General features: G+C 30.0%; 2 protein-coding genes across 6 annotated transcripts in view; one reads left to right on the forward strand and one right to left on the reverse strand.

Moving 5' to 3' along the window:
• Positions 1-8,973, reverse strand: part of LOC127071080 (L-lactate dehydrogenase-like) — a 241,814-nt gene extending 232,841 nt beyond the window's left edge. The window contains exon 1 of the mRNA XM_051009946.1: positions 8,759-8,973. The gene's annotated coding sequence lies outside the window, so the exon portion shown is untranslated. The remainder of the gene's footprint in view (positions 1-8,758) is intronic.
• The window catches only part of LOC127071075 (protein bunched, class 2/F/G isoform-like), a 142,508-nt gene that overhangs the window by 65,569 nt on the left and 49,955 nt on the right, over positions 1-26,984 (forward strand). For 2 of the 5 annotated variants that reach the window (XM_051009939.1, XM_051009940.1), the window contains one exon: positions 13,307-13,592. In XM_051009939.1, coding sequence (XP_050865896.1) covers positions 13,307-13,592 — 286 coding nt within the window. Of the gene's footprint in view, positions 1-801; positions 1,034-2,250; positions 3,187-13,306; positions 13,593-26,984 lie in introns of those variants that run through there. The other 3 variants (XM_051009941.1, XM_051009938.1, XM_051009937.1) reach the window with 3 other exon arrangements.

Here is a 26,984-nt window from a genome sequence, read left to right on the forward strand (position 1 = left end):
GAAAGGAGAGAATGAAGAGGGGGACAAGGTGTAGGAGGAGTAGTCAAAGTAGGAGGAAAAGGATGAGGAGGAGGAGGAGGAGGACAAGGACGAGGATGATAAATAAGAACCAAGTGAAAAGTAAAGAAAAGAAATACAGAAAGAAGGCGATGCACGATCGCGATTTGCATCGGCAGGTCGGGCCATTGAAATCATAATAATACCTCGAGACCTATTGTTATCGTCCTGTGAACGGAACGGAGCCGCCTTTTAGCATTCCACAGCGTAGCGATCGCTTCCGCGGAAAACAACGAGAGTGAGACTACTGGTATGGTGTGTTAGCGCTTAGCAAGTTAGCGCTGAAGAGTGGGAAAAGAAAGAATGAGAGGAAGAACTAGTAGAAGAGGAATAAGAAGAAAAAAGAAACAAAAAGCAAAAAGAAGAAGAAAATAAAAAGAAGAAGAAGAAGAAGAAGAAGAAGAGACGTAGCAAGAGAAGACGATTACCAAAGGTTGGTATAAAGCAGACGGTGCTGGTCATGAGAGGAGCCACAGATCTCTTCACTTTTGGGGTCGCAAACTTTTGAGGGGTATGCGAATGGATGTATAATCTTTGCAAGTCAAAGAAAGAGGAACGAGTGAGTGAAAGATAGAGAGAGAGAAAGAGAGAGAAAGAGAGAAGTGGTATGTCCAGAAAGATAGAGAGAGAGAGAGAGAAGGAGAAGATCACAGCGTAGTCGAAGACGAAGACGAGGAAGAAGAGAAACGAATAAGAGAGATGAGAGTAGAGAGAAGAGAGGGTGGGGTAGGGTGGGGTGGGGGGGCAAGGTGGATCGCGGATTGAGTCATTATACTCGCTCGGAGGAGACCACAGGCTTTGATGCGGGAACGGCTGCCATCGGCTCGTGAAAGGAAACCAACCGGATGATTCAACAGTGTACAGACGGACAAAGTAGTCGCGGTGTCTACTATACCATCCTCTCATCGCTCTTATTCTTCTTCCTTCTTCTACGTCTGTTATTTCTAGGGTATAAAGAGAGTAGGATATACATCGGGTACGTTCATCAACATCGAATGGGACTTATAATATGTGTGTGTGTATGTGTATATATATGTGTGTATATGTACACACACACACACACACACACACACACACACACATATATGCGCGCGCGCCCATCCGTGTGTCTTGCACGTTTCCGCCCTCGTTGAAGGAAGCAACCTGACATTTCTCATCGCCATACTCGGTTAATTCATTATACGAAATAAGAAAAGCTTTCCTCTTATTTCCTAATCCTTCTGTGTCTTCGTGTCCATGTCAACCGTACTTCCTGCTTTAACTCAGAGTGGAATACTACTATTACGATTTTTTTAATATCTGAATATATACATAAATAAAGAATGAAATAGAAATAACGAGAAAATGGAACGAGCAAAATTGTACTTAGTTATTGTTGGTATAATTTTAATATATGTAATTATAGTTAATATAATTATATATATTTATTTATTTATTTATATAAATACATATGTGTATATATATGTATATATATATATATATATATATATATATATATATATATATATTATATAGGTATATATATACCTATATAAATGTATCCATATATTTAGTATAAAATATAAGTATATATGAGTTTGTTCTTTTTAAGTACATATAAGTTATACTGTACTAGGTATAACTATATTCAAATTAAATTATACTAATTGTAAACATCTATAACTATACTGAATTTATGAAATACTATTCGAAATTTTTAATATTATTTGTATAATCTAAAACTATTATACTAAAGCCTGCAATATAATAATCAGTACAATGTTAATAAGACCAATAAACAATTAGACTATAATCTAATTATTAGATATAACCTGTAATTAAAATCCATTAAAAAAAAGAAAAAAGAAATTTTAATAGTACAATACACTCTTACTATTACAATTAGACTATGGTGATTATAGAAACATTAGAAAAACAAAAAAAAACAACTTCTAATATGAATTTACAAAATAAAAATATAAATATCGACAAAATCAAACGAAATTTAAAAAAACGCGACTTCGTAATTACATCGAATTATAGAGTCTCAATTTAATAACAAGAATTTCATCCTGACATAAACACAATATTTTGACAACAGAGTTGTCCATTGATGTGTTTCTGCATCGATTAGTATTATGAAGTTAAGTTGCTACTGAACTGCCACTGTATTTTGAATAGATGGGCGAAGCGAACCTGGGTCGACAATAACAATTTACCTTTCGTCGGATAGGGAAGGTGTAAAAGAAAAAAAACAAAAAATAGAAAAAGAAGGACAGAGGTGAGAAATCGAAACAGTTACTTAGAATTGATGTTACTCTTTCTCTCTGTCTCTTTCTATTCCATGTATACTACGGACACGAAGAGGCAAGTATTCTAGCTAACACGATCGATTACCTGTCTCCTCTAGTGAACATCTAGGTTCCTTTTGACGAGTCACTTTATTCCACTTCGTGGAATCCTCTCTCTCTCTCTTTCCCTCTTTCTCTCTCACGTATACACTATGTCGATATAGATCTTTCTTTCAGCATTATATAGATCTTTCTACCAGCAAACAGACATTTCTCGTATTAGACTTGCAAAATCGAATAATCGAAATGTCGAAATGTCGAAATAATTGTACGATGATTTTTCTCTCTTTCTCTTTTTTATTTCTGAGAAAGAGAGAGAAGGAGAAATATCTCATCTCATACATTCTTAACAGATTTCTCATACGTTATTAATAGATTCAAATAAATCGCATTTGACGGAAGAATTTGATGAGTTTTTTTTTGAGATAAAAATTAAAAGCAAGAAAGACATTATCGTAAGCGTCGAATATTAACGTTCTCGTGTTTTTAATCTTTTTATCTTAATGATAATTAAGAATCCACTGAAAATATACCGATGCCATCACGTCGTAATAATATTCGTTAAATATATAAGCTGTTATTAAATGAAAGATTGTTGCTGTGTGCTTGGAGAATTAACATCGTGATAAGCATCACAACCGGGAGAATACATTATACTGAATAAAAAGGTAGTGTCAACCGAAGCAGGCGAAATGACTTCATCGACTCTCTTAATGCACAAGATTTACGAGAGATTATGTGCGTGGGTGACCCGTTTGAGACGAGAATTCTAACGCGTCATGACAATGGCGTAATATGTGTAAGTGCTTGAAGGAAGATTTGATCTTACGAGATTGGTATGTCTATGTAAAAGTTGCATAGCTTAAAATATAATAAAAAGATGTATAACCCAAACGATATTGATCGTAATTATATTGTCCTGCTTTTCAATATCAACTTGGTCACCTTTAGTATATTTCTATTCTTTATGAAAGTTAATGTTTATTATTTTGTGATATATGTAACATTTTAATCAATTACTTTTTATTGTATTTTGAATAAGGCTTTGATCTTACAAAATTGATATGTGTATATGGAATTTAACAGCCTAGAGAGATATATTCGTAATTAAATTGTTCTGCTTTTCAATATCAGATTGATCACTTTTAGTTTGTTCATATTTCTTATGAAAATTAATATTTATCAGTTTGTGATATATAGACCGATTATTTTAAAAATGATGCAAGTCCATTTTTTGTTGTTTTAAGAAAATTATATAAAAAATAGCATATTAGCATATTAGTCATAGAAATTAGAAATAGCTATTAGAAATATTATTAGAAAATAGTATATTAGTTAATTTAAAAATATTCATTAATTATGTCAAGTCTGGCAATATTTCTACTAATTTATTAATACTTAATTTGATTATATCAATTTCTTGTAGACGAATTTAACTAAAATAATATATATTTTAGTAAGGACTGTAAATGTCAATTGTAAAAATCATTTGATTTCAACTATGAAAAATTAAATATCACTTAAAATATATTTTGTATATGTATATGGAAATTGGACTTACATTACTTTTGTAATCAATCGCCATGCAATTTCTTTTATTACGTCAATTTTAAATCGAACAATGCATTGACATTTTTTAAAATATTAGAGTAACTAGTTATAAATAAAAAATTTACACTAAATTAATCACGAATTATGTGATCTCATTTAAAAAAAAAATGAATTTACACGACTTTCAAAGTAAACGGTGCATATATAACATTTTAATCAATGATCTTCTATCATATTTTGAACAGGCTTTGATCTTAACAGATTGGTATATCTATGTAGAACTTTAATAATATAGAAAATAATGAAGAGACATATAACTCAAACGAAATTAATCGTCATCAAGTTATTCTGCTTTCCAATATCAGCTTGATCACTTTAATTTTGTTAATATTCTTTATGAAAGTAAATATTTATTAATTTATGATATATATATATATATATATATATATATATATATATATATAACATTTTAATCAATGATCTTTTATAATGGAAATTATAATAGAAAAATGGATAAACCAAACAACATTGTACTCGGATTAAATTGTTCTGGTTTCAAATATTAGATTGTATATTTCTTTTATAAAAATCGATATTTACTATTTTATAATATGTAGTTATAACATTTTAATTAATGACTTTTAATTAATGAATTTTATCATGTTTTGAACAATTATACGATTTCTTTCTGAAAACTGCAAATCTTTTCTGATTAAAATCTGTTCCAAATATATTTTATAAGCTTCCAAATACACAAAATTTTTAACATGGAAGAATAATACGGATGGACGTTATAGAAATCATTCATGAAATATCTCACATTTTTAATTTCAATAATTATAATGGAAAATAAAAGTAAATGGATTCATATTTCAAGTTAGAGGTATAAATTCATAGCATTTCATTAATTTTTATCTGGCAAATTTGATATTTTGTTGTATTAACAATCATTGATTAACAAAAAAGAAAAGAAAATTTATTTGGAATTTTATAAAAATATAAATAATAATTTCCAATTCAGTTACATTAATTTTTGCCGAATATTCCAAGATGTATGCAATTTCTTTTTATTATCTTGATAAAAAAAATTACCATTTTTCAAATTTTTTTCAAGAATTTCACTTCCCTTTTTTCAAAAAATCTATGTATGGTTCGTTTACCTTAAATTTTGAAAAAAATTATAAGCAAAGATTTAATCAATTAAATGTTTTAATCCTAAATCAGAAGGAATCCAATTATTGTACCCAAAATTATTTCAAGTTGGTGAAACTGCAACTCGTTAATATTTCTTAATGTATCTATTGAATGTGTCACTATAATTTGATATATTTTTAATATTTTGAAATTCCTAATATTTTATCAAAATCTATTATGTAATATAACATGGATTAATTCTAATTAATCCAGATATTTATTTCATAATATTAGATTTATCCAAAACAATCTGCTGTTTAAATTTTTTTTTATTTAAAAATAATTAAAAAAAATATAATATTATTTAGAAATAATTGTGCATTTTTGATACATTTAATATAAATATGAACAACTTTATGACTAATCCAGTAATTTCCTAAATTTTAGGCTGATCAAAAAGTAATATTCAAAATTTGCAATATTTTATATTTAAATAAAACAACGAAAATACCTAAATAAATAATCCAGCGTAATATTGAGTTAGCTAAAAAGTAATTAAAAATTTTTCGATAGTATGCATCTCTCTCTTTCTCTCTTTCTCTCTCTCTAATCAAGGAACACCATAATATATTCTAATATTGTATTGAATCATCGAATAAATAATCTGGAAATTTTCAGTTCCTTCAATATTTTTTCGATCAAATACAAATACTATAGTAATATGTTTTATATTTAGATATAAAATATTAAAAATGTCAGCATTATTTATTAACCGATTCGATACGATTATACGTGAAATTGAAATTAATTAATGAATAGCATAACTAATAAAAAAGGATGAAAGATACAAAAAGCTATATATTTAACGAAACATCTTTACTTAAAAACAATATATATATACCCCATAATATAAAAAACATTATCCGATATAAATAAAATAAAAAATACTAGTGTAATCCGCTATGACTTATAAACCGATCTGATATGAATGAGAAACAATTACCCAATACCTACAAATTCCAAAAGAAAAAAAAAAGATATATTTAAATACCGTAACCCAGTGTGTGATCGTTACTACCAAAACAAAAACAAAAAAAAGAAAAGAAGAAAAAAAGAGAAAGAAAGAAAAAGAAAAAAACTACAGTCGTAACTAACCGATAAGCTGAAAAGAGCTTTTCGTCTTAAGCAATTAAATTCGAGGAAGCAAAGAAGAGAATACTTGTTGATATTAATGGCGGCCATTTTCTCGGCTTCCAAAAGGGATATCGGAATCGAAGAATTTACGAGGTTTCTCTCGAACGGGATAAACATTTGCCTTTACTCTTTCCATTCTCCTCATTTTATTTCTTCTTCTTTCTTCATCTCTCTTCTTCTTCTTCTTCTTCTTCTTCCACTTCTCTAGAGTACGACGACTACTCCCCTAACTTCCTTTTCGGAGAGCGACGGACCGAATTTCTGTCGATCCTTTTCGTCTTCCATCTCTCAGGCACGCACGTCTGTCGTTCGTCGAACCATGCGTCCAACCATGCGTCCAACCATGCGTCCATCGTGCGCGGTTTCAATGTCCATGCAAAGCAAACGGCGGCCGCAGTACGGCTGTCAATTATCCGTTATATACGGCCGTGGCCCTCGAACCCATCCTTAACGACCCCTCAAACCTCGCGATCTTCTATCTCTCTCTTTCTCTCTCTTTCTCTCTTCCTCTTTTTCTTTCTCTTCATCTCTATCTATCTCACTCTCATTCGTTCTCTTTCATCTTCTCTCCAAACCTCTCTTTACTCACCCCATCATTCCTTCTTTCTCACTCAGAGATAGATACAGAATGAAAGAGAGAGAGAGAGAGAGAGAGAGAGAGAGAGAACGTCCGAAAATTCATGAAATACGAATTCAATTCTCTCTCTCTCTCTCTCTCTCTCTCTCTCTCTCTCTCTCTGTCTCTCTATCTATCTATCTATCTATTTATGTATGTATCTATCTAGATATATGTATATATATATATATATATATATATATATATATATATATATATCTTTCTTCCTCTCTCTCTCTTTTTCAACACAGGCAACATCATCGAAGAAAATCGAAACTGAAAGGATCTTGAACGAACTGAAAGGATCGAAGGATAATGTTGGATCTCGTTTCTGGGAATCGTTTGATATTCCAAAGTTATGTCGACGAAAAACACTGTCGGCAAATTCCTTTTTTACTTTTTTTAATCTTCTTTTACGCGTTTGCATTTCCGTGTATGCGCACGCGTAAGTGAAGTTAGGTGTACGCTGGATTGATTATACGTGTTGTATATAACATAGCCGAATGTGTCAGAATTGTAAATGTGTAGGAGGAGAGGAGTAAGAAGGAATGAGAGAAAAAAGAGAGAGAAAAAAAGAGAGAGGGAGAGAGAGGGAAGAATGGAGGGTCATGGGCGATGGGACGACAAACAGGGTGGTAAAAGGGTGCGAATTCCATGGTATTTCTCTTTCGAGGGAATGTATGTACGTTCTCTCTTTTACCAATGCCAATGGAATTTTGGGTTTGGGGGAGAGAAACGACAGGAACGCGATCGGTTAAGTCCGTTTCTTTTTTTTTCCATCTTTTTTTCAATAGCCACCGTGTGAAAGCTATCGAGCAACGTACGTTTACGGGAAACGTAAAAATATTTTGTCAATTACCGGATATAAACCGAGTTCGGGTTTCGAAACGTTATTGACATTTTTCTGTTTGCTTTTAAATCTAATTACTTTTAAATTAACTTCGTTCTCGCTTTTAATCCCATCCCAATCCCACTCTTCGCCCGTTTGAACAATTACTTTTGTTTTTATTTTCTCTTTCTTTTTCTTTTTCTCTTTCTCGTTCTCTCTATTGAGATCTGGTAAAAAAGATTATTTACGAAAAATAAATATAAATAAACAAAGAAGAGATAATAAAGAAATAATTTTTCGAGTTCACGCGATAACGTCTTTTCTCTTTAAACAATTTAGTTTCCCTTTCTATTATTTACTGAAGCCTGGTAAGAAGGATTTAAAAAAGAAAGAAAGAAAGAAAGAAAGAAAGAAAGAAAGAAAGAAAGAAAATAAAAAAATAAAAGCAGCTTCTGCATTTACACAAAATTATTTTAATTATTTTACGACCAGTAGTCGTAAGTAATTCATAGATTCATTTTGAAGTAAAATGTTATAATAAAATTTCTAATTGTCTCTCTCTCTTTCTCTCTCGTTCTTTTTCAGACACACACAATCTCTTTCTTTCTGTCTCAATTCCTCTTATGTTTTAACGATTCTCTTAACGATCGAGACTTCAGTCGGATTATCAAAAAACGAGGGAGACTCGTAAGAATAAGAGAGAATGTTTAGGGTTGGCAGGTACCAGAGGAGAGACTTGATCCCTTCGCTCGTAAATGCCAACGCCTCGTAATTATAACGAGATATTCTCTATCTCTCTTACTCTCTTTCTCTCTCTTATTCTCGTTCTCTGTTTTGGAATATAACGAGCAAAGCCGACGAGATCGAAAAGGAAAGGCTTGAATCCTTAGGATCGACCCTCGTTACGTTGACGCCACGCTCGCAAATCAATCACTATGCACCCTTTTTTCCGGTGCTTATGATTAATCCTGAATTTCGTTTCCTTTGTTATTTCACTATTTGTCATTAAAAGCACATGAAAGAAATTAAATAATGAAATCTACTCACCGATATTCGATGTAACCTCGCTCCGTTAGTCCAATAAGACAGACGACGAATTCGATAGAACAGCTTAAATCCTTTTCAAAGTTCAGGAAGAAAATTTAAAAAAAAAAATAAAAGTTGAAACTTTCGAATTTCTCGACCGATCCTTCGCGATAATTCGTACGCAATTAATTTTGAAAATGGAAATATTTTTGTAAAAATTATCCGAACTTTTATGACCGACGTTCGTTCATTAGCAACCTGCTAATGTTTCGATTCGATATAACGATATTTTTTTTCGTGAATTCGCAACAAAGTTCAAGAAATTGTTCTTCGAACAGATGATTGTAATATTTTCCGTTCAAACGTCACACTTCGATATAGCGATAGATATTTTTTCAAAAATTCGTGAAAAATATAGTTCGAGAAATTTTACTCGAATAGCAGTTAAATCTTTTTCAAAATTAAGAGGAAAAATGTATAAATTAGAATTTTTGAAATTCTCGATCGATTATTCGCAATAAATACTTTGTACGCAATGAATTTTGAAGATAGAAATATTTTTGAGAAAATGATTTAGACTTTTATGACGGACGTTCGTTCAACAGCGACCTTCAAACGTTTCGATTCGATATAACGATATTTTTTTCAAGAATTCGCAACGCAGTTCAAGAAATTTCTCTTCGAACAAATGATTGTAATATTAGCTTGAAATTGTTCCGAATTATTTTGACAGATATACATTAACGAAATTCAAACGTTTCAATTCGATAAAATGATATTTTTCTGAAAATTCATAAAAAGTAAAGTTGAAGAAATTTCGCTTAAATAAAGATTAAATCTTTCTAAAAATAAAAGAAGAAAACTATTAATTTTAATTCTAGTCTAACAAATATTTTAATTCGATAGAACGATATTTTCTCGAGAATTTGTAACAGTGTTCAAGAAATATTTCTTCGAAGAAACGATGACAATATTTTTTTTTAATTTCTAATTTTTTTAATCAAATCACTATTTGAGCCAATGATTATAAAAGTGATCTAATTGTAAGTCGAAAAATTCACACGTGCATTTTTTATTGTCGCGCATTATATTTAATACTTTGAAATTTCATAAAAGAATTATTTTCAAATACAAATATACTCAGTTTTTTATTTATCATTATAGAAAAATTATTTTAAATTAATTCAAACCCAAATCTCAAAATATTTCAGAACAAAAAATTGTTATAATTACTTATATATACATATATATATATATATATAAATATAAATATAAATATAAATATATATATATATATATATACATATGTATGTATGTATTTATATTTCTGTACATAGAATGATATTATTTTAAGAATTCTTAGCAAAGTTTAAGAAGCTTATATTCCACCAAAGATTATATTTTCTTTAAATTAATTCGAATTCAATCGATGATTTCGATTCGATTACTAAAGAGATTCAAATTGATAGAACGATATTTTGTTGAGAATTTATAACAAAGTTCATAAAATTTTCTTCAAACAATTTTATATAAAATTTTATAATATTTATCTGAAGTTCTACAAGTTTATAATAATTTTGTAAAATAAATCGAATTTATTAGATGATTTTTTATTTATTAACAAAGTTACCATGTTCTAATTCGAGAGAAGAAATAATCTTTCGCATTTTCATAACAAAATTAATGCAAATTTTTTCGAACAATCACAAAGTTTTCACAAATATTAATCCAAATTTATTGACATTCAATCACAATTTGTCTTTAAATATTTCAATTCGACAGAACAGAAGATATTTTTTCGAATATTTCTAACAAATTAAAAAAAATTTTCATCGAACAATGATCGTAATATTCTCTTGAAATTAATTCAAATTTCCTTTTGTTTTACAACCGTTCATTAATTAATAACCTTTATCCGTTTCAATTCGATAGATCAATATTAAAAATTTGAAATGTTCGTAAACAAATTCAAACAACTTTTCCCGAACGATTACAATATTCTATTATAAATCAATCCAAATATATTGCCGTTCAATTACAATCTATATTTAAATATTTCAATAAATGATAAAACTTCATATTATATATTTTTGCGAATATTCATACCCAACAAAATTCAAGAAACACGAACAGTCCTAACATTCGTCTAAAATAAATCAAAATTTTTCTTGATCCTTGAAAGTAACCTTTTGATCACCAACGACGTTTAAACGTTAGAGTTCGACAGTAGGAAACAGAACGTTTCTTCGTTCATACGTGACAAAATTCCTCCTGTCAAGAAGAAAAAAAAAACCCAACCTCCCCTCAAAAAACGATTATGCATGGATTGATTCCATTCATTGAACCGAAACACGTTTCGCGCGTAGTAAATATAAAAAGTAGTAGAAAAAGTGGTTTGAGGTGAATGCAAATAATGGCTGAGCAAGGAAACGTCTGTCAAGAGAGCTTTGAAGAAGTGAAAGAGAGAAAAAGAGAAGAAAAAAAAAAGAAAAAAAAAAGAAAAAGAGAGGGAAAAAAAATCTCTTAGCGACCACACCCTAAATTCGCGAAGGGTAAAAGCTTTCTTTTTTCTCCCTCTATCTCTCTCTCTCTCTCTCTCTCTCTCTCTCTCTCTCTCTCTCTCTCTCTCATATACAATAGAGAGGTACACCTTCGAAAATCGATCGAAGCGAGAGCACTGTTGAACAAGGAGAAGAAGAAGATTTCGTAGCCGTTGAAAGAGCAGCGAACGCTTCCTTCTACGAGCGTTAAAGTTTCTCCCATTGGACAGGCAGGACCGATCGGTTAGAAGGACGCGCGTATTTTTAAAAGAGGGAGAGAGAGAGAAAGAGAGAGAGAAAGAGAGAGAGAGGAATAAAAAGCCGGATTGGAAGTGCCTGAAGCGCGGAACACACGGTGATTCGTCGGAGGTAACGTCACAGTCAGGATAATGGCTTATTAACAAAGCGTGTTGCCGAGGAACGCGAGGAAGTGACAGAGAGGGCACCTAAGGTAAGGGGGAGAAAAAAAGAGAAAAAATGAAAGAAAGAAAGAAAGAAAGAGAGAAAGAGAGAGAGAGAAAAGGGAGAGAATTCTGACGCCAGGAGTCCAGTCACGGATTTCTTGGACGCCTTCGAGGTAAAGGTCTCGGCACAACGGAGCTTTAATTACGCCGATATCACGGTAATTAAGCCGATCAATGCGTACCATTGTGAGTCGTGGTAAGGGCCGAGTAGAGAGAGCCCCGTCAACTCACGCTCCAGTCCCATCCATAATCCTGAACGCCGTCTACAAAAGCCACCATGAGCGAATCGATGTATAAAGAGGGTGTTATAAGAAGGCCCTCACGTACCTGAGAGATGTTACCCTTGCGACCACCTTCCATGCTACGGAAAAACCACGTCGAAGAAGATGAACGGAGTAAGAATCGGAAGGGGAAGGGAGGAGAATGACGATGAGAATAAACAGAGTGACTTTTCGATCTATCCACAATGAAACTTCCTTCCGTGTTAACTTGTATCTCGAAAGAAATTATTTATTTTTTTTTTTTTGTGATATTAAGAGAATTTTTGTCTATTAACGTTTCTCCTTTTTTTTTTGTTCTATTCTTTTTACTGGTTTTTTCTGTTTTTATTTTTTTATTTTTCATTTTAGATTAGTTAGAAGAAATAATGATACATGATAATAATGTGATGTTAAATTTTCGATTAGCCGATTTGGGAAGGAAGTCGAATTCGTCTGTATGCGATGAAAATGTAATATTATATAATCGTATCGTTTGATCCGTGTATTATTGATTGAAATGGATTTAGGAAATTGTACTTTTTTTAGTTTTTTATTTAAAAGAGAAGATATAAACGAGTTATTAGTTGCTGAGAAAACAGTTGTCGTTATTAATATATTATTATGAAATACTAATAAATATTGTAATATAAATGTAAGTGCAATAATATATGGTATTATTTAATAATATAATCTTAACTTGATATATTCTTATAGTAATAATACTGTATTATATAGTAGTTAATATTATAATTGATATACATATATATATAATTTATTATTATTATTATTATTATTATTATTATTATTATAACATACGGATAATAATAATATAATAAAACATAATAATATACATATATATATATATATATACATTATTATATAAAATAACAATATAAAATTATAATAATAATATATTCATAATAAGAAAATTAATAAATAATTATTCATAATAAACTAAACGTATTAATTTATTTATATCATCCATTTTCTAAAAACAAAAAAAAAGAATAAGAAAGCATTTTTAATAACATATTAACGTAACAATTTCTTCTCACTTTCTAAAAGTGAACGTGAAAAGTGAATTATCATAAAATAATAATATGAAATAAATATCCCGAAGAATTTCGAGAATTACGAGAAACTTTTTGTCCTCTTCTTTTTTCTTCTTCTTTCTCTTCTTTTCTTTTCTTTTCCTTTCTCTTCTTTTCTTTTCTTTTCTTTTCTCTTCTTTTCTTTTCGTTTCTTTCTTTTCTATCTTACGCGTAACAGAAAATATTTTTTTTTTTCGTTTTCTTCCACTTCCAGGTTACAACTGCTGCCAGTACAACTACTAGTACGAATACGGTTAGTCCTAGCGTGAACGACATGGATTGGTTTGCCGGTGTTGCGGAAGAGGAATTGCTCTATTACACTGGTGTCGGCAACGACGTAGACTCGTTATGGGCCGTCATAGGGAGTTTTGTGCCGCCACCACCAAGGCCACCTTACCTTCCAGAGGAGGGCATCGCCACCGATGGACTTACCACCTGTGATCTGTGCTCCTGGGCGTGGAGAAACGACAGGCATTCATTCTCCTTAGACGGAACTCTTGGTGAGGGTTTATCATTTTTTGTTTTTTTTTTTTTTTAATATATTATTTCTCATCTTTTTTTACTTATTTTTTTCATTTCGACAAAAATTATAACAATCGTCGATATACGGGATGATGGTACAAATAAAGAGATGTTTTCGCGAACCGAAGATACCGACTCCATTTCTCTGATAATTTATATGACAATGGAGATCATTCTTTATGTACTACACATATTTTCTTTTATTTTCTGGAGAGAATAACATATCTCCTTAATCTGATCAGAAATGTATTATTATCTTTAATAATATCGAATTACAATAATTTTCGGTAATCGAATGAAATTTTATGAAAAATATTAAACGCGAATATGTGATTTATTGTCATTTGTATTCTTTTTTTTTAAGCATGATTTACTTAAAGAAAAAAGATTGTATAATTAACAATAAATTACTGATTGTGTTTTATCGTTAGCATTTACTTTGTAAATAAATGTTTTGTTATTATGAGTTGCATAGAGTGGATGTTTTATGAGAGTAAAATGTTATTATTTAATAAATATCAAAAAGTTGTACACACACAAAATTTAATATTTTGTTTAAAAAGATAGAAAAAAGACTCGTGCTTTAAATATATTTAATGGTTTTTAAAATTTGTCACATTAAAGAATATTTATATATTTACATTAAAATTTTTTTCAAGAATATATTTATACTTATAAATATTAGAATCCAATTATAATATTAAAAAATTTACTAAGAATATATTTGTAAATATTATAATATTTTTATTAAACATCTGTTTACTACAATTAGAAAATATTTGAATTGTTATTAAAAATATATTTATATTAACGTTTTTTTTTCAAGCTTTAGTATATTGCCAATTTAATCTATATACAAAGAAAAAAAAAACATTTATAAAAATAAATACATAAAAAATTAATATATATATATGTATATATACATACACACATACATGCACATACTATATATGCATATATTATCATATATATGTATATGTTAAATGTATATGATATGTGAAAAAAACATCAATCATCTTGATATCTACAGAAAAACAGTCTCTACATGAAAATAAAAAAAAATAAAATTCTCATATCATTATATTTTCTCCCCTTCGAAACAAACAATTATTTCTTGAAACATATTTCCATATCATTAAAAATAACGAAGATATTTAAAGCGATAAAATTATATGGGACGTCCTATCTACTTGAAACCTAATTTTAGGTTCCACTCGGACGGAAGATAAATGATCCATCTCTTATCTGTTTAACGGAAACATTTGTTACTTTCATGTTTACAAAATTCTAACTATTACGGAAGTCATTCATATTTGGTATTATGTTTTCCAGTTATATTAGTTAGAACAATAGTTAGCTAAATTACAACCATAAAAAGAAACGATCTTTTCAGGTAATAAAAAAGTCATGGTGTAATTTATATAGCTACTCAAAGGGGTCCGTTCCTTAGCATAGTAAATGTTTTAGATCCGATAAAGTTCTTTCGACCAATTAGAACGTGACTGGTCTCACTTCGATGATTCTACCTACGGAATATCAACGTTCGTGACACCAAAACAAATAGTGTCTTTGAATGTATTTTTTCTTATGTATTAATAGAGATGCGAGGAGGGGGTAAGAATATATACCAGTTGAAAAAATTTTCATATTTTTCATATATCTTGTGTCTCTATTGGTTCAATAATAAAATAATTGTTCAATATTTTCTATGTGAACGAGTAACACTATTTATTATTTTTATTAATCGAAGATTTAATAGAGAATGTAAATATTTTATTTATATAGATTTGAAATTTGAGATTACTTGTTAACTAAAGGAATATAATTAGATTATTCATGGTTCTCGATAGACGTTTTTAATTACGAAATATACGAAGTTTTATTAGGAATATATTTTTGCATTAAAAATATATTATTGTAGTAAAATTGTTTTAGTATTACATTCTTACATGTATCTACATTACAAATATATTTATACAATTAGTAAAAATATTCATATGTAAAAATATATATACTTAGTAAACATTAGACTACTTACTTATATTAATGTAATTATATCAGAATTTTTTCTAAGGATAGATTTATATTAATTAATCTTAGAATTTAATTAAAATATTTAAAATTTTACTAAAAATATATTTATAAATATTAAAATGTGTATTTATTGTAAATAGAAAATAATCAAATTTTTATTCAATATTATATATATATATAATATAGAAAAAGTGATGCATTGTTTTTAAAGCTTTAGTACATTGTTAATACAATCATTATCTAAAAAAAAATGTATTCGTAAAAGTAGATATATGAAAATTTATAATATTAATATAAAACTAAAGAATAATCCTAAATTAAAAAAAATAAAAATGTAGTTGTTTCTGACGCGTTATCTCAATCGAGTGAGATGACTCTATAATTCCGGATGTCATGGTCCAATTAAAAAAAAAAAAGATTTTAAACATAATAGAAAGAAAAATTATTTCTTCTGCTCAACTTCTCTACAGAGATCACATAAATCCATAAGAGGTTAAACATCCTTCGTAAAATCACTTATCACTATCAGACATCGAATCTAATCGTTTTGTTTCGACATAAAGCGGTACTACTCCCTGAAATCGACGCATTCAGCATTATATCTTCTTCTTCAAAATTTTCTTCAAACATTTGGACTATAAAATCTGAAAAATTACCATCCGAAGATGAATCGTAAGATGAATCTTTCGCAAGAGAGACATTTAAATTTGCATTTGCCCTAAATTTTGAACATGTTTTGTTACTTTTATCTCTTGAAACATTTCTTAATCCATTTCTTAATTCGTCAAGCCACACTTAATGATGTATAACTGGGTATCGAATTAATTTTATTTAGCTTTGTGTCTGGCTTGTCTTTCACAGGAGTCTTTTTATTAATTGCTTTCGACCAACCAGGTGAGACAGGTTTTGGTTCTTTATTTTCTTTCGTATTTTTTTTTTTTAGTTACACGAGGCACACGTTGCTCTGGTTGTTGTCCTTCATTTAAGAAAGCGCATAATATACCTCCGTCATAAAATTGATTAACACAAAGAATAAAAATCCACTATCTCCGTGAGCACCTGGTTTTACATCGTAAGAACATAATAATGTATAATTTTACGATGAGTCGTCTATTTTTGAAAAAATCGAGCCATCTATTCCAAGAATCAGGGAGGACGACACATTTATTCTTTTTTTAAATAATATTACAACAATATCATTCTACTATTATAAATATAACTTATGAATAATATATTGTGAATAATTTACTATATACGAAAAAAAAATCATTACTTTATCATAAATTGTTAGTAAATTATGATTTAAAATTTCTGAGAGTTTTTAATTTCTATATAACAATTAACTTACCTAATTTTTTAATTGAAAACAAATAAAAAGTATTTTATTAATAATTATCAGTCCTATCAGTAAAAATATCCCAAAATCATACAGTATCAACAAAATATAAGAACGTGTTGTCTCATTCCAAAGCTATCTCACTCAAAATTACTCTATATAGATATATTACATAAATAAAACAATAAGAACGAAACAAAAATCAATTCTTTCTTTAACAATCTCAACTTACATACCTGTATTCTTTATCTACTAATTAATACACTCATTATATCACTTATTTTCTTATAATAACATAATCCTTCTCACCATACAAAAATACGAACTTCGCCATTACAAAAATAATATCTCCCTTTGTAAGAAGGAGTCGAAAAAAATGAAAGAAAGAAAGAAAAATAAAATAAAAAAAAAAAAATCCATGATGGAAAAAGAAACTCGATAAACCGAAGATGGTACCCCCCTCCCCCACACTATATACCATAAATGTATCTCTCTCTCTCTCTCTCTCACTTAGTACACTAAAGTACATACGTACGATGTGTAACTACGTCCAGCCTTTTCGTAACGTGGCTGCAGGGCCGCACCCCCTTCTTACCTCCCTCCTCTTTTACCTCTTCTCATGCGGACCGAGATCGGCCGCACGCATTATCGCCATTACCATGAATTCCCTTGGTTATTACGCCTCTGTTGTACCGCCACCAAAATGGCGCCTCGACTCGACTGCGTATACTACCGTGTAAGGAAGACTACTCGCCCTCGCCATTTCTTTTTTTTCTCTATGGAATTTGGCGCCTCCGACCACGTCCACTCTCTTTTTCGTAACGTTCGAGAGGGTAGACTTCTCATCCTCCTGTTTCACCCGGTAATAACGAGTTCGTGTTCGCGAGACGCCCTTCGGCGCTCTTTCGATCAAGTCGAACTTCTTTCTCTTTCTCATCTTCTTCTTCTTCTTCTTCTTCTTCTTCTTCTTCTTCTTCTTCTATATCTTCTTTCTCTTTCTCTTCTGTCCTCTTTTTCTTCTTTTTTCTTTTCTTCTTCCTTTTTCAACGATAATCATTTTTTTTAACAACGATATATCTATCCATCGAAACTTTTTTTGTCTCTGTTTTTCTTGTTTTTTTTTTCTCAAAATTTTATCACTTTTGTTAAATGTTTTTTATGGAGAAATTAAATCATTTGCTTCAAGAGAAAAATGAATGAAAAAAGGAAACATGTTCTTTCATTCTTTTTCCTTCTTCTTCTTCATCTTCTTTCTCTTTCTCATCCTCTTTTCTTCTTTTCTTCTTTTTTTTCAGAACGATACTTATTTTTTATTAACGATATATGTATTCATCGAAGTTTTTTTTTAACTTTTTTCTTTTTTTTTATTAAAAATTTGATCACTTTTATAAAACGTTTTTATGGAGAAATAAAATTATTTACTTGAAGAATAAAAAGGAAAAGGAAAAGGAAAACAGAACGAAAAACTTATTTCCGACGATAAACGAGACTAACGAGTGCCAAAGAGAAAAAGAGAATGGGAAATTTTCTGTTGTTTTGTTCACTTTCTCTTCTTCTTCTTTTTTTTCTTCTTCCCTTTTCAACAATACGAATTTATTCACTATCGATTATCATCTATTCATAGAAGTTTTCTCCTTTTTTCTCTTTCTCTTCTTTTTCAAAATTTGATCACGTTTATAAAATATTTTTACGGAAAAATTAAAATTTTTGCTTGAAAAATAAAAAGAAACGAGAAAAATTCTTTTTTTTTCAAAGAATGGGAAATTTTCTTCTTTATCTTCGTTCTCTTTCTCTTCCACTTCCTCTTCTTTTTCTTTTCTCCTTCTTCCTTTTTCAACGATACTAATTTTTTTATTAACCAGTTATCTCTCCACAGAAGTCATGTTTTCCGTTTTTTTTCTTCTTCTTCTCCTTTCTCAAATATTTTTTTTTCTTTTCTTCTTTTCCAAAATTTGATCACTTTTTGAAATACTTTTATTGGGAATTAAAACATTTGCTTCAAGAGGAAGAAGAAAGGGAAGAAATTCTTTTTTTTCCAACGACAAACGAGGCCAACGTGCCAAAGAGAAAAAGAGAATGGGAAATGAAAGAGGATGAGAAAGCTTAAAGGAGATTGCCAACTCAGTAATCATCGCATCACTTCTCGCAACCTGTGAGATGTTATAATTATGAGATCGCACCTATGACTTTCTCGACGTGGCGTGGTCTCTCTTTAAATCTCCTTTCTCCCTCCCTCTTTCTCTTTCTCTCATTCTTATTCCTTCCTTCAAAAAAAAAAAGAAAAATAAAAGAATCTAAAGAGACAAGAAAAGGAAACTAAAGAAACATGGAGGTTGATCGTGTGTTTGCACAGGTCTTACGTATAAGAAGAGAAAAGAAAAGAAAAAGCAAGAAGAAGAAGAAGAAGAAAAAGAAAAAAATGTGAAGAAAATAAGATATTATAATAAATCTCTCCATGTATTATACCTATTCATTAAACGGATCACAACGGATCGTTTACGATCGAATTTCTTCTGTTTAATGTCATGATCTAACGTCTCTCTCATTCTCACTCTCTCCTTCTCTCTCTTTTTCTTTCTATGTGTTTTCCTATACGTGATTCGTCATGTAGCATGATCCTTTAAACAAAGAAATTAATTCTTTCTCTCTCTCTCTCTCTCTCTTTTTCTCTTTTTTTCTGTCTGTTTTCTTATATGTTATTCAACATGTAGCATAATCCTTTAAACAGAGAAATTAACTCTCTCCCTCTCTCTTTCTTTATCTATCTATCTATCTATCTATCTATCTATCTATCTATCTATCTATCTATCTATCTATCTATCTATCTATCTATCTATCTATCTATTTATTTATCTTTTTCTCTCTCCCTTTCTTTCACACACGATCGTATATTAACGAGAAAATCAGAATGATCCATTTAAAAATGGATGAAACGTCGTCGTGGATAGTCGTTGACCTTGACTATTCCTCGTTTCGAATCCATTCCATGATTCGACTTTCCCAGTTTTATAATTCGCTAACGTATCCAACACCCTCAGATATACCTGTTCCTACCTTCATGGAACTGAACAGCCTGCAGGTAGTCGGAATCTCTTTCTCCTGAGCCGTACAAGTCCGTATTGGGCCGATGCTATCTCTCGGTCTCTCTGCGTATGCCCATGGACCAAGGGTACGTAACGAGGCTTCCTCTTCTCTTTTACTCCTCTTTCTTTTTATTATTTTCTCTTTTTACTTTTTCTTTTTCTTTCTCGTCTTTTTTTTCTTTTATCCGCGTCTTAACTTCCAAGCTCATTCCTTTTTACCCCACTCGCACCTCACCACGACGAAACCGACGACGAGAACGACGACGTGACTTGTAATGCGAGAAGGTCCGATATAAACGGGAGTAAGAAGCATCCTTCGAATCTTTCTTTCTCTCTCTCTCTCTCTCTCTCTCTCTTTCGTATATATTATTTTCTTTTTTTCCCTTTTCTTTTCTTACTTCTTTTTTTCTTCTTTTTGGTCTTTAATGTTAAGATTTTCGAGTCCATTGATGATCAACACTTCCGTGTGGTCAACTCGATTTTTTTCCTATAAGATAGATATCATCGATGTAGTTCATGTTAATGAGACAATATCTTTTTTTTTGTTCGATATTTCTTCATAATTTCTATTATTTCCCGTTGGACGTATATATAAGATCTTTTTATATGTAGCGTAATTCGAAAAGGGATGGTTCAATTTTTTTTTTTTTATCGATTCGAACGTGACCGTTCTCGCTTCGATGATTCTACCTATAGAATATTAATGTTCGTATCAGAAAAACATGTAGTATCTTTGAAAGTATACTTTTGATTATGTTGATGTCATATTGGACAGGAGAGAGTGGGAAGACCTATCTTCACTTGTTCAAAGTGTTTTCGTTTTTATATATCGTGTATTTATTTGTTTCTATTGGCTCAATAATTAAATAATTTATCAATATTTATTTAATTTTACGAAGAAATTTGCTGCTTTGTATACCGATTAAATTTATAATGTATTGAAGTTTTAGAAAAAATGGTTATTCCACGATTTATCCTGTATTATCTATAATATTTTTTAATTTTTGAAATTATTGATATTTTGAAATCAAAAGTCGACTCGAATCGAAATCACTCGTATATCCTTGTTGTTAATAAGTTATCGTCATTTGCATAATTCTATTGCGTATTGCTGTGCTTTTTAATGAACATTCTTTTTATTTTTAAAAATATTACCATTTCGAAATTATTATGGAATTATTCCTGAATAACTCGAATATTTTTATAAATTTTAAATCAATCCGTTCAAAGTTACTTAAAATGTAGAATTGATATGCACATGGAAATGTACAATTCATCTAGAATGAATTTAAATATGAAACAAAAATATAAAGATCTTTTCTTCTGAAAAGCACAAATTGAAATTTTCAACTATCCACCATTTTTAATTATTTGAATAAAAAATGGGTAAAATAATGGTGATTTCGACATACTTTAGTTTGAATATTTCTACGAAGTTTGTTTTCACCGTCGTATTCGCGATTTTTAATTAATTTTTTAATTTTTGGGTATTCCAACATTTTCAAACCGAAAGCTAATTTAAACCAGAATTTCTCTTTCTTGAGTTGATATACGCGTTAATGAGTGCATACACGTAATGCATTCACGAAAAAAAATATATGTATATTTAGTTATTAATAAAATAGTTATTTAGGTTTTAATAAAAAAAAAAAAACTAAAAAACCGTATCTATCGTGAAATTCAAAAGTTGACATTTTCAATTGTCAGAAATCTTTGATCAATTAAAGAAAGTATCAAGAAAATTCAGGGTTACGTCTAACAGTATTTCAAACAATATAATATTTTAATGAATCTTTTAATTCTTAAAAGTCCCGACAATTTTAAATCGTAAATCGATTCGAAATAAAATTTCTATTGAATCTTCGTAAATGTATAAGACATTTCACATTTCTATTCAATCTTCTACTCAAAATTTCAAGTGAAATCATCCAGATATTTAAGATATTAGAATGAATATATACGTATACTCGATCAAACGAATACTTATCTCCGTTCAATAAAATTGTAACATTAGATAAATGAAATGTAAAGATTTGTCGAAGTATTTTAAAAAATGTCAGTGATACTCTCTCGTCTGCTCTATATCGAGATTATAAGGAACTCCCTGTAATTATACTTGAAAAAAGAAGTACTTATACACGAATATGAAGAATCTTCAAAAAAGAAAAACCACAAAAAAAATTAAAAGAAAAGACAGAAAAAAATAATCGAGCAAGCGAATATACCAAAGAGATCGGGCGTTAAACTGGTAGTTAAGCGTTCCCCATAAGAAGTTAATTATTATTCTGTCTGTAGAATTATCAGCTGTTCGGCAAATAAGATAGGGCACACATGCGCAAACCCAATGCAAATTGCACCTAACGTAAATTACATTTCGATGTTTGCTTTTCCACCGAACGTTTATAAATCACCGAGGGGAATGATGATGTAACGCGTACTTACATAGGACAACTTAATACGGCGTGTTAGTTAGTTACATACGCCTTTCTAGTGGATGGCAATTAGTCTGCCTAAGCAATATTCTGTAGTCGGTGTATTTTCATTAACGCACGTGCGCGCCAACTCTTAGATAAAACGTTGAATTCGCGACACTTCATTTATCTTTTAGTTTCACGATCTACGAGATTAACCTGTAATTATACGTGTCCGTTCATAATCGTTACTTTCAACGACACCGAGAATTTCCGTAAACGTTCGTTCGACGATTGAGAAACAGTATGTTTATTTGTCGTATCCGAAAAACAATTAATTTTAACTGGCATGATATTAAAGATATAATACTGCAAAATATTATATTTTTCGACGAGTACAACTAACAACAATCTAATGCTCGCATATTTCTCAAGAATCCAAAAAACAATTAATTTTAACTGGTGATATTAACCATATTAAAGTTTTAATACTACAAAATATTGTATTTTTTGACGAGGACGTACAACCATCTATTTCGCTCGCATATTTATCGAAGATGCGACGTTTTATTACAAACGATATAAAAAAGTTATAAGTTTCTAATCGTAAAATCTAATCTGCAGAATAAATCAACAACGGCGATCATGCGAAAGAAATTTGTGTGATCTTTAATAAAGTTTAATCAAGAATTATTTTTAAAAAAGGAAAAAAGTGAGATTTCAAATTTTTGTCAAATGCCAAAACAAATTTTTTTAAATATTTACTAATTTAGTAGAAAATATTGTTATTTATCTATTAGTATATTCCGATTAAGTAGTACATTTCGATTTTAAATAATAAAAGTAGCATATTCCAATGTTAAATAATAAATTAATTTTAATTATTTAAATAATCTCTATAGGTATAAAAATGTTATCATCTAAAAAGCAATAGCAAATTTTACATTAACTCGGAATAAAATAACACTTTAATTTTGATTTTATATTTTCTTTCTTTTGCTACTATAAATTGATTCAAGAATTAAATATAAAATTTGTTTTTTGTTTATATATTTTATAAATTATTCAATTCAGATATTTCATCTCTGACTGATAAATACAATTTTTTTTAAGATTCCTTACTGCTGATATACATTGTGATAAAAAAAGAATAAATTTGTTTTAACACGTAGATTATAAACAATTGGATAGTTAAAAATTATGACTGATAAATATAATATTTAACATACTATATAAATACAATATTACAGTAAATACAATATTTTCTAAGCTTCGTGACCACTAACATACGTTGTGATAAAAAAGAAAATAAACTTGTTTTAACGCGAAAATCATTAAAAAATTGAACAGATAAAAATGATATGCAATAATACATACATATATACATATATTTCTTTTCTAGTCTAATAAAAAAAATTTATTTAATTATTAAAAAAAGTTTTTAATTAACTTTGTTTATCCTCCACCAAAAAAAAGTATTATATAAAAAAGAAGAATTTATATATGGCTATCAAGAAATATTTTTTTAGTTATTTACAAAAAAGAAATTTTTATGTCGTTCGTTATAAGAAGTCACAATTTAAACGTCGTCTTAAATAAAATCCCTAAGTTAAAGTTAGACCGACTGAAACTAAAGTTGAAACTAAAGTTAGATCAAGAATCTACTTGTATATTAGTTATTTCGTCATTCTTTCAAAACGATACCTCCGTTCGAAATCGAAGAAGAATCAAGAGGCAACATTTAATTGAGATTAACATAAAATAAACATTCGGATTCATCGACGAACTTATACTTTACGATCTTTTACGTTACGATTTGTTTTCTCTCATGTTTATCTCTCGTCGACGAGAAGAGGGGCATAAAAAAAAAAAAAAGAAAAAAGAAAGAAAAAGAGACCGTTTAAGCGGCAATTTTATTCTCGGTTACCTATCGACGAGTTCTTTTGAGTTGAAAAAGTGAGAAAAGAAATAAAAAAATAAAGACAGAATCAAAAAAAGAAAGAAAAAGAAAGCAAAAAGAATAATGGTTCAATCCATAATATAGAAGATGGACGATGGTTAAGCGTTTAACCATCACAACGACACACGTAGGTCTCAATTTGATCAGGAGAAGAGCGCACTTAACAAGTTTTCTTTCAACCTTAAGGGATATCCAATGGAATAATGTAGAAGAATAGAGATAACTTTAAGTGTGATAAACAGAGGGAAAGAGAGAAAGAAAGAAAGAGAGAAATCTGAAGCTATCGAAGACACCACCGAGCTACGACATTCCCAACGTTATTTCTGGGTAATTAAGATTACAACTCTGGTAAATTTTCAGTGGAGACAGGTTGTCGCGTGTTTCGAAGGTACCTTTAACGCCCTTGTCGTTCTCTTTCGTACGTGGCTTCCAACTCTCTCTCTCTCTCTCTCTTTCTCTCTCTCTCTCTCTCCTCTCTCTCTCTCTCTCTCTCTCTCTCTCTCTCTCTGTCTCTCTCTTTCTTTCTTATCTAAAGGCACTTACCGAACTATGCCGAACTTCAACACCTTATCTCGAAGAGTGGAGTCTTAGTATCGGCGGTACCGGAAACATCCGGCCCTTGTGGCTCACCGATGACGATAACAGCCTCGTTTAGGAATGCTTGTAAATGCGCGATCAGAGTCGCACAACTCAGAAGCGGGCCGTTATTTATCCTTCCTTCTCTTCGTTATCTTGTTTCACGCGAGAGCTTCGACACGATCGCAGCTACGAAATAGACACGAAGAAGACACTTTTTTCTTCTTCTTCTTCTTCTTCTTCTTTTTGTATTTCTTTATTTTTCTTGTTTATTTTTGGTTTTCTATTTTTGATTTATTTATTTATATCTTTTTATTTGATTTGATCGTCTTCAACGAAAATTTTACAGACCTTCCTTCATAGAATTTAGAAAAACACTTTGATCTTCCTTTTGATACTATAAATTGATTCGAGAATTAAATATAAATTTTGTTTATTAAATATAAAATCTCTTTGTATTTTATAAATTATTCAATTCAGATATTTCATCTCTGACTGATAAATACAATTTTTTTTAAGATTCGTTACCGCATGAAATAGATTGTGATAAGAAAAGAATAAATTTGTTTTAACACATAGATTATAAAAAATTGAACAGTTAAAATTCGATTTTTTCTTATTTCACACTTTTATCGTACAATTTGCTTCAACAGCATCCACGGACAGGTTTTGTTACTACTTAGTCTCTATCTTCTCTTTTTCTTTCTTTTTTTTTTATGAGTTACGTTTTTTTACCTACCTATTTAGATGCACGAAGAGGATTTCGCGAATGGTGAATGTTTCTGGATTAATTTCTTTTTTCTTTTTTTCTTTTTTATTTTTTCTTCATCCTATTAATTGATTCGTCGACTCGCCAAACTCGCTGACATTTACGACGCTCCTGTAGAATTTTTTCTTTTTTTTAACGATCGACATATCACGAGGAATTTCTCTTTTTTTTTTTTTCTTTTTTTGTTGTCATGCACACAAGCGATCGAGACAAGAGGAATGTTTGTACATTTTTTTTCTTTTTCCTATTTATTTTTCTTTTCTTTTTTTTTTCTTTCATTCGTCTCAATAGTAGAACATCGAAGAAAGACGTCAAGTAGTAGTTTGAAGTATCATCGATGAGTCGAGAGTTCGCAATCGACTTTACGATTATACGTAGAAACGTTCACAATGAGTTAAAATACGTCGCCATATTGTATTCTTCTACTGATTTTATTACGACAATGCTGGTCTTTGTTTTCACACTGACCCCTTTTCATAGATTATATTCTTCGTGTGGGACTCTCGATGGATCTCTCGAAAGACGAGAGCATAGACGTCGCAGAGAAGTGTCCACTCTTTTTTTTCCTTTCTTTAACACGTGCGTACGTATAGAATGAAAAAGAGAAAGAGAGAGAGAGAGAGAGAGAGAGAGAGAGAGAGAGAGAGAGAAAGGAAAAGAAGGACCAATCCACTCTCAACTCTATTCTCATACCTACTTTTACTTGAATCTGACGTTGACGAGTACCAAGTGCGACGTCCTGGAGAGTCTTGACTACAGAGTCTTGACGTCTAGAGTTCTCTTGGCCTCGTTTTACCTTTGGTTAAATCGTAACTCCTTGACAGAAATGTGCGTAGAACATAACTTAACATTTATCATTTTTATTCTATCGAATAAATGCGAAGAAAGATAAGATATAAGGCTACGAGGAGTTATCGAACGTGTCATCTAAATCGTATCTCGTCCATTTTTTTTTGTTTTATTCTTTTTGTTTCTTCTTCTTTTCTTCTTCTTCTTCTTCTTTCTTTATTTTTTGAATAGAAACGATACCTTATAGTAAATGCGTTATATAAAGTAAATGAGAAATGGGACTCAGATCGAAAATTTGTATAGAGAATTGTTTTTAAAAATTAGTTATGAACGATACAGTTTTCTTCTTTCTTTTTATCTGTTCAATGTCAACTGTACTGTTTTTTTTTATATTTGAAGATTTTTTTTTCTT

Source organism: Vespula vulgaris, chromosome 20 (genome assembly GCF_905475345.1).
Source record: "Vespula vulgaris chromosome 20, iyVesVulg1.1, whole genome shotgun sequence".
Classification (NCBI taxonomy): Eukaryota; Metazoa; Arthropoda; class Insecta; order Hymenoptera; family Vespidae; genus Vespula; species Vespula vulgaris.